The sequence below is a fragment of the Hippoglossus hippoglossus genome, chromosome 17, assembly GCF_009819705.1.
Source record: "Hippoglossus hippoglossus isolate fHipHip1 chromosome 17, fHipHip1.pri, whole genome shotgun sequence".
Taxonomy (NCBI): domain Eukaryota; kingdom Metazoa; phylum Chordata; class Actinopteri; order Pleuronectiformes; family Pleuronectidae; genus Hippoglossus; species Hippoglossus hippoglossus.
The window spans coordinates 18503166-18520736 of NC_047167.1; the positions used below are offsets into that span (position 1 = coordinate 18503166).

The window sequence follows — 17571 nt, forward strand, 5'->3', positions numbered from 1 at the left end:
GAGGGACTGTGGGGGTTCTACTCACTCTGGATCTGATCAGCTCACAGACTCTACTCACCATTAAACCTCCTGGAGCCATGTTTGTACCTTTGTCCTGCTCGGATTTCCTGTCCTGAAGTCTAGTGATGCTTAAACACCAAAGTTAAATCTAAAGGGATTTTGAGGTTTAAGTTTTCTGACAGCAGAAAGAGTCATTAGGCAGTTAGGGCGGTCCGGGGGCGATAACCTGTCTTTGAGCACCAGCAGTGTTTGATGGGAGTTTTATTAAATGCCTCAGTGTTGAAGGTGCAGGTTAAACACGTGGTATCAATCACACCTACTCTCTCACATGTACAGTAAAATATAGCCAATTATACAAATTAAAAGTCTTCCCACAACCTATGGATCGGTGGGATAATGTTGCACTATGGGTAATAAGACTTTCAACATACACAATTTAACTAGAGGTCAACAACTCCACAGAGAAACTTCAGTCAAATTATGTGGTTACGCTTCTTTTTTAAAAATAAAATCTTTCCGTTCTGAGGTGCAGCTAAAAAAATATATTTTCTATAAATGATTTGTCACGGCCTCATTGTGGAAGATATTTTTTTCACAGTATGAAGTTCATGGCTGAAAGCAAAGATCACATGGGCATCACCTGTTTTAATGCGTCGACCACAGAAAAGAATCAACAAAGTTCATGTTAAATGATGTCGTGACATTGTTTAAAGGTTCAGTGTGTAGGACTTAGTGACATCTAGTGGTGAAGTTGCATGTTGCAGCTGAATACCCCTCACCTCACCCTCCCCTTCCAAACATGAGAGAACCTGTGGAAGCCTTCAGTCGTCATAAAAACTGTGTTAGTTTGTCCAGTTTGTACTAATGTGAAAAAAAACCATGGCAGCCTCTGTAGAGGGAACCTGCTACCGATGTAAATATAAAGTATTTCAATATAAATGATCCATTCTAGGGTGAAGAAAACAATTTAGATTACAAATAGATATTGAATTTCTGCCATAGATCCCTTTCACCTAAATCTTACACACTGAACCTTTAACAGTCGTCTGGTTGTGAACCTGAAAGTTTCCTGCTGACACCGTCACTGTTTCCAACCAGGAAACAAACACACAAACAGCCTCCACGGAAAAACTACAACTTCTCCTCCTTCGCTTCTCATCGTTTATACAAAGTGTAACTTTACAACCAGACTCCAGCTTCTTACACAAACCCTGTTACTTTACCAACACACTTCAATGGGATTTGATTCTTTCTGATACAAAATGTTGTGCTTGGCACTTCAGGTCTAAACAGATGTAAACTTATTGAGTCTATAGCTTCTTCACAACGTATTCATCATTCATTAAATTAAAAAGAAAAAGCATATAAGTTAAGACACGAGTGCTAAAAAGGTTACAGACAACCTACTTTCATTTAAAATAAAAATTGATAAAAAGATACTCAGGAAAGTTTCAGCAACATCTTTAAAAAAAAAAAAAAAGATTCATAAAATATTCTTGTTCCTGAATGTACAAATGGGCATCTGTTTTTTTTTTTCCTAATAAACCATGTCCCATCATATTTCTTTTTTCAATGTTCAGCTGATTCTTCTGGTTTCCAGTGATTAAGTACCAGTGACTGGCCTCTTCATACTGGTCACATGTGGGATCCTGAAGTCACACAAAGTCTCTTTTCACAGCTCACATCATTCTTTCCATGATTTTTTTTTCCAGTCTGTGGTTTGTGCTTAAAGGAAGATCACCTTCTCTTTGCCTGCTTCAAGAACCTCTTTGGGGAAAGGAGGTGGTGCTGGTGGAGGACCGTCGCTGCTGCTCTTCTTGTGTGTGCTGAACGACGGAGACGTTTTCACACTGTGGGCAGATCCTGGAGGTTTGAAGATGTCTGAAGGGAAAAGGAACACAGTTAATGAGAAGAGCTGCAGCAGGAGCCTGTGAAATTACAGCAACAATGTGTCTGAGAGGCAACGTGTTATATTCAATCAGCAAGGACATTATCACAGGAAACACCAGCATAGAATCTCAGCTTTCAAAAGAAAATAAAGAAACATGAGATTCATGAGAGAAAAGCCTGTGTGATCATTATATTGTGAAGCAGCTCGAGTTAAGATGAGTGTAACATGATGAGCTGTCTTTAAGAAAAGAATCATAATGCAAGACGACTCCTGCTTTTTGTTTGGCAAGAACCGAATCACCCAGGTTCCGTCAGATTCCCCACAAGGTGGAGCTGTTCAGTCGCTTTACAGAATACATCGAACCAGGTACAAGAGGAAACTAACAACCTGCAGATGTAGACGTGTTGATGCTGCCACCTACAGGCAGGGAAAGTAAAAGCTGCTGCAGTTGTAATTTGTGAGCCACCTGCAGGAAGTGTGTGTTGTTGTTTGTTTGTTTGTTTGTGGAAGTCAAAAACACAAACAGCTAATAAAATCTTGGGTGATGTTATGTCAGAGAATCAGCGAGTGTGCGTCTCTCTTTACGGTCTGTACCCGACTGGTAGATTCCCTGAGGGCTGGCGTTCCTCTGGGCTCTCATGCTGCCTCCTTCTTTCCCTGTCACTCGGATGGGCAGCACCTGGTTCACATCTATAGAGGCTGGAGATGTAGAAAGACAAGTTTTATTAATTTCCTGTTTTATTCATAATACTTTTTTTGGCACGGTTTCAAAATCGCATGTGATCATGTTACTGAAACAACAACCAAAATCGGAGCTAATAACTGGGCCACTACTCCACTGCTGATAAACGATGGCTGAGGCGTGAAGACTTTTCTCTAGTTTGCCTTTCACGTCTAAAGAAATTTGTTTGTCCTGTGTTACAAACATCAACACAACCACTTGCTTGCTGTTATTGTTTTTCATCTTATTGGGGGTTTGCCCGAAAAGGTCCAGAAAATGTCCAAAGCAACAGAGTCAGACAACTACTTTATTACATAAAACCCAGATATAGGTGGACATCAGCAGCTCATGTGTCTTAAAAGTTCAGCTAAATGTTTGGCACAAAAAATGAGGAAATTAACTGGTTTCTGTGCTAATGAACAAATTAAATGGATAAATGGTAAAGACCAGATTTTTCTGAAGAACATTAGAAATAAAAAGAAAATTCACAAATGCTAGAAGTAAACTTGATGCTTGTACTGAAACATAAAGACATAATGTTGACCTGCACTGTGTGTTCTCTGGTGAGACCCTTTGCTCTTGGAGCCCTTGTCCTTCCCCTTGGACAGAGCGGCCAGCTTGGTGGGGATCTGCTGCTGCATGGACGGGGGTTTGAGCACCTGGTTGGTGGTGCTGATCAGGTGGAGGGGCAGCTCGGACTTGGCTGCATGGGGGTGGATGCTCTCTCTGCGCGGTGGAACCTTTGGAGGAACTTCCATGGGACTGGAGATGAGCAAGATGCTGGGCTTTGGAGTCAGGGTCCCACGCCCACCTCCGTTCAGGATGCTTCTGAATGAGGGGTAACTGTAGAGACTCTGACGTGAGAGAGAAAGAGGAAATGAATAAGTGAACATATCTCACCTTTGACTTCCACTTGTGAAGAGCATCTTCTGAGTGCTTCTTTCTCATCATGTCAAATCATGAAATACATTTTGTAAAAGTCAATACCTCATATGTTCCTCATCAAAAGTGTCCACATTGTATCAAGGCTCAAATTACTTGTTATTAGATAATCAATCATTACTGTCACCGGCTGTTCTCTAACTAGATTATACATAGTGATGGAAATACTTACTTGTGCCGGATCCTCATAGTGTCCTGAGTTTGGAAGCTGCAATAATTTGGACTTGAACTTCTCCTGCAGCTGCTCCAGACGCTCCCTCTCCTGCGTCAGACGCTCGCGCTCCTTTTCCACCGATTGCGTCGACTCCCTCAGCCTCTCCAGGTCCTGCTGGTAGTTCTCCCACTGCCTCTCCAGCTCGCCCTTCTCCCCGCTCAGCTTCTCCTCCAACTTGCTGCACTCCTCCTCCCTCTGCTGCAGCTGAGCCTCCAGAGCCTCCACCTGAATCCTCTGCCGCTCCTTGTCCTTCTCCCAACGCTGCTGCTCCTCCCGGTGCTGCGCCTGCAGCTTGTTCAGGTTGGCGAGTTCCTCCCTCTGCTTCTCCACGTTGCGCTGTTTCTCCCGCTCGAGCAGCACGTTGCTGTAATGGCGAGTGGGCTGCTGGGTGTTGGACAGAAAAGCACGCTGCAGCTCGAGCTGGCTGGTCTGCTGGGCTATGATTGCCTGAATATTGAATAAAAACAAAGCATAAGAAAACTTGTGATGTTCTTTTCATTAATGCAAACATTTAACTTCATAAAGCCAAGAGCAAAAGATCAAGACACTGCTGTTGTCAACCTCTTAGCAGAGTGTTACCTGTAAGCTGTGGAGCATCTGTGCAAGCATTATGACCCTGTCACACACCTACAGAGACAAGTGAGTGACACACATCAGTATGAGTACAGATGGAAAATAACAAAATGATTAATTAAAGTATTAGAAGAGTTACCTCTGCCTGAGGGAAGTGACTGGAGGGTGGATTCAAGTCTGGCTCAGGGAGTATGTCGTCATCAGCCTTGAAGGAAATTAAAACAGGAAACGTAAATACTTCCTTTATTTTGATCACCAGATGGAGGCATGGTTGAGATCACTCACAGACTGTTCCACGCCTTCAGAGCAGAACACTTCCTGGAGCTGAGGATTGCTGCTGGTGCGACTGATGTACGAGACACTGTCCTCGCTGCTGCCAGGCCTCTCAGCCTCATCCCCACCTGAGGAGAGGGAAGCACACACATCGAGAGTCGATCAACTCAAATCACAACATCTGTGAATTTTCTTCATTTTTGGTGATGATTGTTACAATACTTTATAAATTACAGCTCTCTTATATGGAACAAATTCAGTTTACCTTGAAATATTAGTTTTTTTTCTCTCTTTAATAAGGATCTAACAGTCCGTTGTAAGAAATACTATGATATTCAAGAAAGTTTTAAAAACCAACAAGTGATCCTAAAGTATTGTAAAAAATGTTTTATTAGTCTGTCAAATAGTAATCGTGTATCACTTAGATCTGATTTCTTCATAGTTCATGCAAAACACTTAGGAGGATGTTACAGTGTTGACAAGCAAACGTTTGTAAGTTTAGCTGTGTGGTCCGTCCATTAATATTAATAATAGAACATAATACAACGCACTGCTCATGGTGTCTGCATAGGAGTCGGCGTCGCCAGCTGCAAAGGTCTCGGCCCGCCTCAGCCTCCCTCCCTGCATCTCACTCTCGTCCACTGGAGGGTTTGGGTCTTTTATTCTTGAGCAGAGCAGGTTCTGCAGGTTTTCCACTGCAAGACAAAAGAAAAAGCTCCTTAATCTCTTCTTCTAAAGACGTCGTCAGTGCTCTGAGTCACGACTTGATGGAGGAGGAACAACAGACGTGAGAACATTTCACTTTTACTTCAGGTTTTCACGGCTTCTCAATGCAATAACACCTGATACTGAAAACTGCCTCATTGTTACAGCGATAAGAAACTAAACCAACTCAAGTAGATAGTAATGTCTCTGCCTTACCCTCATCAATGGCTCCTTTGAGGAGCATCTCCCCTTGCTGCAGGTCAGTAGCATCTCCTCGGAGCAGCAGGCCTTTGTGAGGCGTTTCCTGCTCCATCACACTCTCAAAGAGAGCAGCAAGGATCTGCTGCTTCCCTGCCAGACTCTGTATTATCTGCTCATCCCTCTCCCTCAGAGCATCTACACAGCAGCAGTGTGAAATAAACATCGTTCAAATAAATGTGATGGAAATACAGAAATAAAACAACATATGAAGGATATAAAACCCAAAAGTTATGAGTGCATTCTAAGTTTTTTTTCCTTTATGAGCCAACAATTAGATATGAACAGGTTTGTGACACTGACCCAATCTAACATTTCTTCAATCAAACTTTAAAATCTTTAAAAAAACTTTAACATACATAAAAATACAGAACCATTCAGAATAACTCCATAATAATTCGTAAGTGAAAGGTTATTTTCTTTTCTTCGTGTGATTTATTAAGGGTTCAATAATCTCACTGTCTTACCTTGAAAATGCTGCAGTTTAGCGATCAGCTCCCGATGCTGCTCCTCTTGTGGATACCTGGACAACACAGACATTTGACTCAGTATTGTCTTCTATGAATACATGAATATATATATCTTTAAAATATATTTATAATAAAGACCCTGCCTTCACATGTTGGCCAAGATTAATCACATACATTCTCAGTTTGTGTAAAACCTTTTCAAAGACCAATTTGAAGAAGAAAATATCATAAAACTGACATTTTGGCTTGAAATGAGTACAAATCCAAAATCACATTTCGTTTTCAAAATAAAAAATATCCAGAATTATCTCATAAACTAACCGACAGTGAGGAGTTGTGAACTCAGGGGGATAAAGCTTTTGCTTTAAATGACCACAAGAGCCTTAGTGATGAGGTCAGAGGAATCTCAGCGATTTGAACAGGGTGTGATGCACTTATTTTATTCTTCTATTGTTAGATGTACTGCAACTGTTCTATCAATCATTTACAAGAAAGAGTTTCGTTTCCCAATAAATCTCAGGCTGCTCTCTTCTGCCCAGAATCTGTCAGCTTACTGTTCCACAGCTTCACGTATGAGCGTCATCCAGCTGATGCGTTCATCTCTGGAGCGAGTGTGGATCTCGTACATCTCTGGCAGGCTGGAGGTGCAGGCACAGATCAGAAACATGGCTTTGTCCTCATGGGCCACTTCCCTGACGATCAGCCCTTGAAGGGAGATCACTGATGGTTTGTTGTCCTGCGTGAGTCACAACGACAAAGAAAAGGTTAATATTGAAACAATCATCGTCATGCGCGATTAAAAGATTATCAACTCTGAACAATAAGTATTTATTTATAGAGCATCATGGTATGTCCGGGAGCTCAGACACATTATTAACAAGAATTACCACCTCACGATTGTTCGCATCCACCAACCAGTCAAGTTGCAGGAAATATGGTCACACACTGTCCCCTGGTGCTCCTCAGTTATGGTTTTAAATAATGACCAGAGAAGGGTTTTTGCAGAGAAATCAAACTTTCACATTTGTCTGTAAATGGCATAATTAGGACATTTATTCTTCAAGTTATGGTCCAAAACATGCTTTGTGAAGTCAGTGTGACCGTGATCTTTGACCACCAAAATCTAAATCAGCTTATCTCTGAGTCCAAGTGAACGTTTGTGCAAAACTGTGAAGAAATTCCCTCGTGACATTACTGAGATATTGTGTTTACAAGAATGGGACGTTCGGACAACCTGAATCCAGAACCCTTCTAAAAACTGTACAAGAGGGTGGGGGGGGACTATAAATCAAATAAACATGTGTATTAACGTTTGATATTGATTTTTAGATATTTAGATATGTTTTGATGGAGCTCACCACAGCAGCAAACAGAAGCTTCTGATCTTTCTCTTGTAAGAGGAGGAGCACGTCTGACAGCAGCACAGCGTGGATCTCTGCAGGGGAAGATTAGAGACGCTTATTATCCAAACAACACAACTGCTTAATGCTCTGACTCAAGCTGCTGAGAAAGATGAAACCGAGACATGTCTGACTTTTTATATTTTGTGCGACTGTTCATCTTTAGTAATGGCATAAAAATATGCTGCTACACAACTGGTTCTGTCAACCTTTCTGCTTTCACAAAGGCAATTTGGCCCATTGAACATTCTACTAGACAACAAAAGGACACAAGTACACCCGTCAACCCTGTAACGCTGCAGTAAATCCACTGAGCTGTCAACCACTGGATGCATCCTCAAAGTTTCATCACAACACTAACTCATTACTGCAATTTAAAATGACACGTTAAAGAAGTTCTGACTGAAGATAATTAAAAAATAATTCTTCATGAGAAAGGAAATAAAGACAGTTTTCAGAACACTAACATCTATAGGAGAGATTTCATATTTAGGATTTTCAAAAAGTTAAAGCTTAAATATATAATTTGTGATTTGGCAGTAATCTAATTTACTGAACATAATTTCTCCAACTTTAAACAAACTTTATATTTTTCCTTGCAGTCCAGACAAAAGTAACAAAACCCTTGAAAAAGAAATAGTCATCAATTTAGCCACAATGACAAGAAACTCTCCACCAACCTTTCTGTCTGCCAGAGATCTTCCAGGTGATGGTGCCTTCGTGCAGCAGCGTCCTGCCTCCCTGGATCAGATCCTCTCTGCGGAACACTTTACCGTCCTTCTGTCGACCCTGAGACTTTGCCTCCAGATGCTGGATGATGTCCCTCAGACGAGCAGCTTTCTCGTATTCACTCACCTGAGCGTCCACCTGGAAGATGGTGTCTTTGATTCGCACTAAACCTTGTACCAGAGACTTGTACTCTTCTGTGTCAGCTGCAAGGAGCATGACATATGTTAACAATCATGTGAGGGACCATTTCAACCAGAATTTGTTGCAGAAGAAGGAGGCCAATTGGATTGTGGTAATTTTCAATTTGTAAATGTCTGAATAACGACAAAGACTGTAACAAACAACCAAATGTAGACGAGGCACATATGTGATGAGTGGTGAGATTTTACCTTCACTGTTCTGTATGATTCTCTCCACCAGGACGGGATACTTTGTGATGCGTTGGGTCACCAATAGAAAACATTCAGGGATTCCCAACCTTCGCACTAGAGGAAGTTGACGTAATTTCTGTAAGAAAGAAATAAGAAAAGTATTGATGTAGCACTTCGGACTATTCTGCTCTTTTCTTTATTTGCTGTAAGCATCACAAACTAGTTTTGTAGGTGCAGAGTTTTGCCTCCCTGTGTCTTGAAGGGTAACACGTCCATGCAAAGAAACTAGATTCTTACCCTGATAAGAACCTGCAGCTTCTTGTTGTTTTGCAGCTGCTCTTTGTAATAGCTGAGGGCTTCTTTTTGATGGCCGCAGAAAACACTGTAACACTCCATCATCCCATCTCCCAGTTGATCTGAAAACTATCACAAAAAGACATTAAATAGTCACAATATTGCACTGAAGTTTCTTCCAGTTACAGAAATATCATGAGATCCAGGGCCAGATTCAAAACACAAGATATCTGGCACGCTGCAGAACTTCACGTCATTTGAAGAGAGGCCGATTCATAGAGCTAATACCATATAATTAGAAGTCAGTTAAACTAACCAGTCAAGTTGTAGTTTACATCCTTATTAATCCAGATTCAAATAATACAGTCAAGACCAGAACCGTTGCATTTGCTCTTTAATTGTCGACGAGAAAGGGACAAACAGACAATCTGAAAACATGAAGCTTCCAGACGCAGCCGTCACCAGTGAAGAGGAATAAAATCTGAATCCTCTCTTCACGTGCAGTTGTGAACATGAGGCTCCAACTCACAGCAGAGAGCTCTGCTGCCTCTGTGCATTCAGGATATTGACTACAGGGGGATAATGCTTCTCTAGGAATGTGATGCCTGTGACACAGCATCATTCCTGGGCTTATGGACCATACCCTCTCCTCTGGAGTCCCTTACAGAGCGTTTCAGACATACCCGCCATTCCTATGAACATGAGCAGACTCAGTCAGCACATGCAAAATGAGTGACGAGGGTGGTGCGAGGTGGAGGAAAGAAAAGAGAGAGGTGTGCTAAGCAGGAAAAACAAGTGTGTATTATAAACACAATCATTTATACTAAATAAAGCCAAGATCTTTGATAATTGTTGAACCCTTTGTCAGACCTTTGTGCCCGTCACAATATTAACAATGTCAGAGCTGCACGTCGGATCTTTGCAACATCCTCTCTAACGTTGTTCATTGGGGAATTTCCTTAAACTTTAAAGTTACTCCGACCTACCTGTGAGATGAGGATGTCCCCCAGCTGTGTGATCTGGTAGCTGTTGGCGCTGCCTTCCTCCTGACTTTGACATTGGTGAGCTTTGAGGAAATTGAGGAAGTGCTGATGCATACTGAGGAGGGTGTCCACTCCGGGGAAGAGCCACTCAAGTCTGGCTTCATCGATCAGGTGGGACTGCCTCAGCTCGTGCATGTAGACGTAGAGGAGGATTTTTAAGTTGCGCACATGGTGCATCTCCGTCTGCATCAACTCTAGGGAATTGATAAAGAGGAAAACTAGTCTGTAAGAAGTCCGTGTCGAGGGCCTGACACTTGTGGGAACATGTATCTGGGTTACAGTGGCAACAACATTTGTAAACAAAGCAAAATCAAAGCTGGAATATACACAATCTTCTCAGGTGAACTTGTCACGTTAGACAGAACAAAATTGCTGTCGCCACTTATTATCATAGCTTTAGTGTTACCCATCAAACGGCCTGCGGACGTTTGGAAAGCATCCATCATCGCCATAATTACAGACACTGCCTAACTGCTTAAATAGAACAATTACTGTGGACTCTGCAGTCAGTGAGTCAAGATTCATCGTTTCCAGTGGATTGACTCTCATGAGAAAGTTCTGTCTGAATGAACACACACTTTCTGAGAGGATACAAAGATCTAATTTCACTTTTGGATTTGGGGTACATATATTTTCAACTAAAATGAAATCTGTTGAGTAGTTTTGGGGAAATCTTGCTGACAAACGAACCAGCAGACCGGTGCAAATACAAACCCTCTTTGATAGAGGAAAATAAAATTCAGTTTATTTAAGCTGAGACTGAGCTGGTTCTGCCTACCATAGATGACATCCTGTCTATTAACAGCCTCTTTGTTCAGGGCCTTCAGGTAGTTCTGATCCACAGCCACACTCCAGGACTCCGCCTCCAGGTTCTGGGCATCGAACTCAAGATCACTTCGCAGCCGAGCATAATGGGAATCTGAGAACATGGACAGCCACAGTCACACGTATATCACCAAAACAGGGTTTGTGCTCCATGGTCTTCTTATGAAAATACAGGAAAGTTCAAGTCAACAAAAAGAAAATCTATTATAGCTGCTCTTAAAAGGGGAATTGAACCATTACACACATGTTATAACAATAATGACACTGCAGCATTACACACTCTAAACTATAGATTTTATCAGGTAAAACTTTGAGGAGCATTAGTTAGTGTCATAAACAAAGTGAACAAACATGCATCTTTGTACAATGTCACATAATAAGAGAGGATTAAACCTCACAAAAATAAAACACATGGCCAAATTCAAACTTCATTGAGCTGTTAAGTTAAATCCTGTTATTGTGACAAAAGCTACAAGGAGCTTTCAGCAGCTCCTCATCCGGACAGCTGACCTTCTAGGTTGATGGGTTCAGCAAAGGAGGAAGCCAGTGACAGCGAGTCCTCTGAGAGGAAGAGAGGCTTCACCCGGAGGCCGTCGACGTCCTCCATCTGCACTGGATCAGATCTAGTTGGTATGTGAGGAGATAAGGTTCAGCAGGTAAATGAAAATGTGATGTCAGTGCCAAAACATTTGCTCACACAACCACAGTATGCTGTTGGCCTTCAGTATCATTGCTTCATTTAAGATTGGAGCTTCCATTAGACATGGATGACTGATGATGACTATCGCATGCCAAGTTTAAGGTTGTTTGTGTCTCCGTCACTAAAGATAAATAAGAATATCATTATTATTGTCATCGGCTCTGTTCTGGATCTTTATACATTTTTTAAGCCAAAACTCAGAATTGCCCTTTGCAGCAACTTTCTCAAGCAACGTTCAATAAGTTATAAATAAAACTATAAATTAAGAAAAGCATGACATTTATAAATATCTAGTAGGGTTTTTACAAAAGAGCAAGAAGCAACATGATATCACAAGGAAAAATGTCGCATGACTCAGAATCAGATTGTATACGACGCGTCTCTCAGGCCAAGAACGAACCTGGAAACAGTTTCATGTCCGAGGAAAAACTAAATTCAGACACCGTCGGTTGTAATGTTAACGTGACACATAACGTGAAGATGAAGGAAATAAAGTCTTAAAATACACGTTCACCAACCTGGCACTTGTGCTGTGAGAAGAGGAAGCAGGCTGAGGACTGGATTTTTTGGGGGTGACAGTCATGCCTGGACTAAGGAAGTTGGCGGCGTGGCCATCGGAGGCCGAGGCAGAGACACGTTCATCAGCGCTGAGAGAGAGAACAACAAAGAGTCTGTGAGTGACAAGAGGCAGGAACATTATCTTTTTAAGAGATGCTGAGATACAGACAGACATTTGTCCAAAACATGTAGACACCATGACAATCTGCAGCAAACAGCAACTTTTTTTTTTTTAATACAACCACAAATGTGTGAAGTTTATATAATTAAAAACACAATAAAGCAATTCATGAAGTGGCAGATGAAAAATGTGCAGTGTTGCACTGTTATGAATCAGATGAAGCTGCATTAGTGTGTATAACATAAACTAAAATAACTTTAGGTCAATACACAGAAGATAACTCGGTGCGACAAGAGACTGCATTCTTTCAGAGAAAAGGCAACAACCTTACCTTTATTATAAGTTGCCTAAAGCCCCACTTTGCTGACTCTTAAATCCTCAAACAGAGAGGCTACCTGCTGAAGAGAAGAGGACAATAAGTCAACATTATGTTGAGTAATGCTGAAGCCAAACAGAAAGCTGCTACTAAACTAAACTGTGGAGAGGGAACTGGTTTGTCAAAATGTGTCAGCACAGCTCAGGTCAGACCAGCTCTCAGGCTGCAGAGCACAGGAGCCGCACTACGACAACAACTATGAACCACAATGTATTTTTTACAGTTACACAATTTAATTAGCTCTTTGACAAGAGGAAATGTTGATCCTTGAATATGCAAAAGATGCAACATGAGATGGATGTGGCGAAGCTCTCACAGACGCCATAATAACCCTTAGACTGACTAATCCTTTTAAATGTGGCTTTTAATTTGCAGTGATCCTTGTGTCTCTGTTCTTACACGGCTTTAAAAGCCAATCATCTCCTCCACTGTGTCTGAGAATGAGTCACTGTGTTTTGACTTGGTATCTTCCACCGTTTCCTCATGATCTGGAAAATCCTACTAAACCGGTCGATAAAAAACAAGAGGAACTTGACCGAAAATGACCGCCATTGATGCTTTTATCTGTCTGATTGAATTTGGGGCCAACTCCAACAGAGTCTGCCCCAGTTTGAGCACAGTGCTCCACACTGACCCTGCTCTCTGTGGAAGTGGCTGTGCACATGCTAATGGGCCCTTGAGGGTCTTGTGTACAGAGGCCTCCACCTGATTCAGCTGCAGCAGCAACGTTTGTGGCAAAACCAAACACAGAAATCCCCCTGAACAAATATACATCAACAATGCAAAGCAGGAAATGTTGAAACCTACAAAGACATAGGAAATAATCCCAAATGGCTAAAAAGTGGACAAACTGCATTCAAATGATATTCACCCTTTTCAAAGCAGATTGCGTTTTACAATAAAAGCAGCAGTTGCTTAAAGACACGCCTAAAACACACATGACTGTTTGAGTAGAGAAAAGGTTGTGACACAAACTCCCACGTGAGCTGTGCCTCATGCCCCATGGCTCACCTGTGTGACACACAACCACACTGCTGCTGCAGAGCCGGAGCAGAAACATTAACATCAGTGTCTGCAGGATTTGTACCTTGAATTAACCAACGTACATTTTTTTTAAAACATCAATAAATAATGTGAATGCACCTGCCAACTTTTTATGGCTCTTGGAGGATCAGGGTTTATTATGCTTTTTCCTTTTAGGCTGCCAGATTAAATCAAATATTTATTTTAGGCGTCAGAGTCCGGTAAAGGCATCATTAAAGTAATAACAATTCCTGCAGAGGGAGACATGAAAGTCTGCACCAAATTCTATCACATCCAAGAGACGTTCACCAAGGTCGTGAAAGAATCGTTCTGTGAGAACCGTGAAGGTCTGAAACCAAATCTGGTGCCAATCCATCAGGATATTCCAGAGGAAAAGTGAAGACTTAAATCAGCTGGTGGTCTTAAAGGGACGTGAGGGGATCAATGCAGTACATCTACAACTCCAATGTCACTCAGTACCTCTGCCAAGGTCCAAAAGTCACCTTACAGTCAATCAAGCTCCAACAAAGTGGACACACTCAAAGAAATCAGTCAAAACGAATATGTCTGTTTGTTTTCATCAAGATTAATGTATTATTCCCTTGGAAATCAGTAAAGAATAAAAACAAAAAAACTGCCATATCGCAATGTTGAAGAAAGGGATTTAAATAAATCATGTCCAATCCTTCCAACAAGTTCTGCAGAAATCTATTTTTGTATAATCCTGCTGACAAACCTAAAAAACAAGCAAACTGACAGGGGTGAAAACATAACCTCCTTGGTGGAGGACATGAATTAATTTATGTTGTTTAAAACTGTCCTCTTGTAAAACAAAGTTATTGAAGGATAATCACAGTTTGTACTAAAGTACTAAGCCAAAGAAATCACATATTTCCCATTACTCTCCTCGATTTCTGCATTTGGAGATAGAAATGTCAGAAACTTTATGCTTTATAAATAGAAAAAGTATAAAAACATAATTTAAATATAAATCGTCTATGCTCATTTATATACAATATACACAAAAGTATTTATCTATATACATGAGAGTTTCTAAGTGTACCATATGTTACATTAAAGACGTACAAACCTCCTCAACATGTAAACAAACAGCAACTAAACACCTTCACGTTACCATTTGCTCTGCACGTTTCCCCCGGGGGCTTGGTGTCATATTACTTTCTTTAAAGACTTGTTTCTAAGCTTCATGGTATGCTTTTAGCCATAGTGCGGCCGTATGGATCGGCCCCTTGTGAGTGGCAGCCACACCTCACATGATTCACGCTGGGTGGAAAGGGAAACACAGCAGCACGAAATACGGGTCATTCCCCTGAAGAGACAAAACAAGACCAGCAAGTCTGCCAAGTATCCTGCAGAGGACGGGGCGATAGGGGACAACACGCACTAAATGCTGTGTTTGTGGAAAGAAGCTTCACCGACAACGACGCAGGGCCCTGATCACTTTTTAACTATTAACTGCCTGTGAGAGCTGAGGTGTTCCAGCATGACCAGGCAGAGTGAAAGGGCCCGAGCGTCCTCACCCAACCAGACCAACAACCGTGAAACTGTATCCATTAGCATGAGGAAGCTGTAAAAACAGACACAAAGAAACCAAAGTGATCTGTGTCGCTTGTTTCTGATTAACCCTGAGGACTGTAATCGTTTCACGTCACCGCAGAGGTATCGTTTATCAACTGTAGATAAAACTAAGCCTGAGATCGGTTCCTCATTACTGCAGCAGGTTTTACACTCTTTCTCTGCTGAGGTTTCACGCTCCAGCCCCGACACACATTCAGTTACTGATTTACTTCAAGGTGCGGGTTGTGCTTTTATCTGTCGCGCTGTAAACACATGACAATGCGGTCCTGTCAGTATCAACAGGAGAATCCAACCTTCACTAAATCCTCAATGGGAACTCAGTGAATCTGCTTTCAGTCATTAACTGACATCTCAGCTCCTCTCTCATACTTCAACTCACTTAACTCCCAGCTTCCTCTGCTCACACAGCATCTACACAACTTTGTTCAGTGACTTCACCTCATGGGACATTCCCTTCCACTTTACACTTCAACTGGCACTCATTTATCTAAAGACTTCCACTTCTGCCGACACTTCCAGCTCAACTCATCACTCACGCGCCATCGGCTTCAATTCCTTTCAGTGCTTGAACTCTAACCGATTCTTCAGCTTTAAATCAGAGCTCAAGTGAAAGTCAACTCAGCGCTTCAACTGACATTTCAACTTCTGCTGCCACTTTAACTTCAATCAGGGGCGGATTGTTAGAAAATGGGTCCCTGGGCACAGACAGGTGAAAGGGCCCCTCACCCCACCCATGTAAGACCCCCACACTTGGTGGTCTCCTCAATGTTTTCAGACAGGCACTGAACTCTGGACCTGAACTTTTCCAAAGGGGCTGTATGTGAAAACATAAATGTCAGAAGGTCAATTCTGCTGATGTGCTGTAAACAACATGTGATTTCTGCATCACAACGTATAAATAATGGCCTGCCTCCCCGCACATGAATGTTTTTTTGTTGTTGTCTCTTTATGGTGACTTTGCATATCTCTGAGGTTGTTTGTTGCATCTCCAGTTGTTTTGTGTCTCTGTTGTTGTTTTTTCCTTCTCTGTGTAATTGTTTTTTTGGAGTTGTTTGACTTTCAAAGAAGAAATATAGACTTCAGATCCATCGTATAGAATATTTTGCTCCTCGGGACGTTTTAGCTGCAACTTTACAGCAGTGACCAAAGTAACGTCCGACGTCACTATTAAAAAGGCAATTTGAACCGTTAAGTTTTATTTACAATTCTTCATATATAACATCCCAACATTGTTTGCGTCATTTCATGTTTCGAAGCAGCTTTAGAGTTTCACAACACTTTAAAAATCACATTTAACCTCAAAACACAATATCAGAAACAAAACACACTCATTTAAGTAGGTTTGACGACACTGGTTGTTTTCTAAAGTGAAGGTGAGAGGTTAACTGGGCTGGATTCATTCCCAGTGAAATCTAAGTCAAGTTTTATTTATGTTGCACGTATTTATGTTGCATTTTAACAACTCAATGTTGTTAAAATGCAACATAAATACGTCAAAAATAAAGATCATAAAACACTAGATAAAAACCTAGATAAGATAATGATATAAACATAATTACAGGGAATAAAACAAGCATATTTATAGGTACAATATAATAATGATTTAAAATAACAGTCAGGCAGGTTGTCAGTGAATCAATCCAAGAGGAGGCAGGTGCTGACAGAATGAAACCAACAGGTGACTGCGTGTTAGCTCGAAGCTACAAGAGGCTAACGTCGCGTTTACAGAGTTTCCACTGACGCTCGTGTGTTCGCACGCGGACACGAAGCCGAAGCTGAGAGATGTTCGACAGAAACTACCTGAAACCGACCTGAGCTGCGGGTCAACAGGTGGAAGGAGGAGCTGCGCCATTACTTCCAATAAGTAAACAGCTGGTTTCTCTCTCTCTCTACAGTGAACAGGGCTGTGGGCTCTTCTCCATTAACGACACTGAAACCACCCAGTTAGTCCTGGTGACTTCCAGTAACTTCCAGTAAAGACAAGTTAAAAAAAAACCCCAGTTAAAAGTCTCCTCTCACCTGGTGTTGACTTCAAAACCACAGACTGGGAATAAACAGCTGCAGCCCAGTGTTCAGGTGAAGAGAGGGGGGGGGAGGGGGGGGCTGACAGAGAGAGAGACGAGAGACGAGAGAGAGAGAGACACTGAAAGAGAGACTAGAGAGAGAGAGACACTGAAAGAGAGACAAGAGAGAGAGAGAGAGAGACACTGAAAGAGAGACTAGAGAGAGTGAGAGAGAGAGAGAGACACTGAAAGAGAGACTAGAGAGAGTGAGAGAGAGAGAGACACTGAAAGAGAGACTAGTGAGAGAGAGAGACGGAGGCTCCGCCACAGAGAGAGAGAGGGTATGAGTCAACCAATCACTGCAGCCTCCTCTGGATGAGCCCGCCTCCTTTCCTTCCCTCCTTCCTTCCCTCCCTCCCTCCTTCCCTCCCTCTCTCCCTCCCTCCCTCCTTCTTTCCTTCCCTCCCTCCCTCCCTCCCTCT

The 17571-nt window shown here is 41.9% G+C and overlaps 1 protein-coding gene across 6 annotated transcripts; it reads right to left on the minus strand.

The window, feature by feature from the left end:
- Window positions 1-1144: 1144 nt before the first annotated feature.
- On the minus strand, window positions 1145-17229 carry arhgef18a (rho/rac guanine nucleotide exchange factor (GEF) 18a). 6 transcript variants are annotated; one of them, XM_034614685.1, is made up of 21 exons: window positions 17106-17229; window positions 12420-12486; window positions 11928-12056; window positions 11220-11332; window positions 10663-10803; window positions 9828-10078; window positions 8845-8970; window positions 8566-8683; window positions 8128-8379; window positions 7406-7482; window positions 6602-6783; window positions 6045-6100; window positions 5536-5715; window positions 5166-5309; window positions 4627-4742; window positions 4481-4546; window positions 4348-4395; window positions 3727-4215; window positions 3157-3466; window positions 2486-2590; window positions 1145-1881 (listed from the first exon to the last, which is right to left on the minus strand). In XM_034614685.1, the coding sequence occupies exons 3-21, from the start codon at window positions 11990-11992 to the stop codon at window positions 1727-1729; spliced, it is 2994 nt and encodes a 997-aa protein (XP_034470576.1). In that variant the 5' UTR covers window positions 11993-12056; window positions 12420-12486; window positions 17106-17229; the 3' UTR covers window positions 1145-1726. The 6 variants fall into 6 exon arrangements, with proteins under 6 accessions (XP_034470576.1, XP_034470579.1, XP_034470577.1 ...); XM_034614688.1 differs by having other exon boundaries at window positions 12420-12483; window positions 17106-17187; XM_034614686.1 differs by having other exon boundaries at window positions 12420-12483; window positions 16898-17133.
- Between the last annotated feature and the right edge of the window lie 342 nt (window positions 17230-17571).

What these genes read in the sequence shown, in the direction of transcription:
- arhgef18a (XM_034614685.1), bottom strand. Translation starts at nt 11,992, where the DNA reads ATGACTGTCACCCCCAAAAAATCCAGTCCTCAGCCTGCTTCCTCTTCT. An exon ending in TCTCACAGCACAAGTGCCAG is followed by an intron (nt 11,333 to 11,927) that starts GTTGGTGAACGT and finishes CATACCAACTAG; the next exon opens with ATCTGATCCAGTGCAGATGG. An exon ending in TAAACTGCAGCATTTTCAAG is followed by an intron (nt 5,716 to 6,044) that starts GTAAGACAGTGA and finishes GCTGCTGTGTAG; the next exon opens with ATGCTCTGAGGGAGAGGGAT.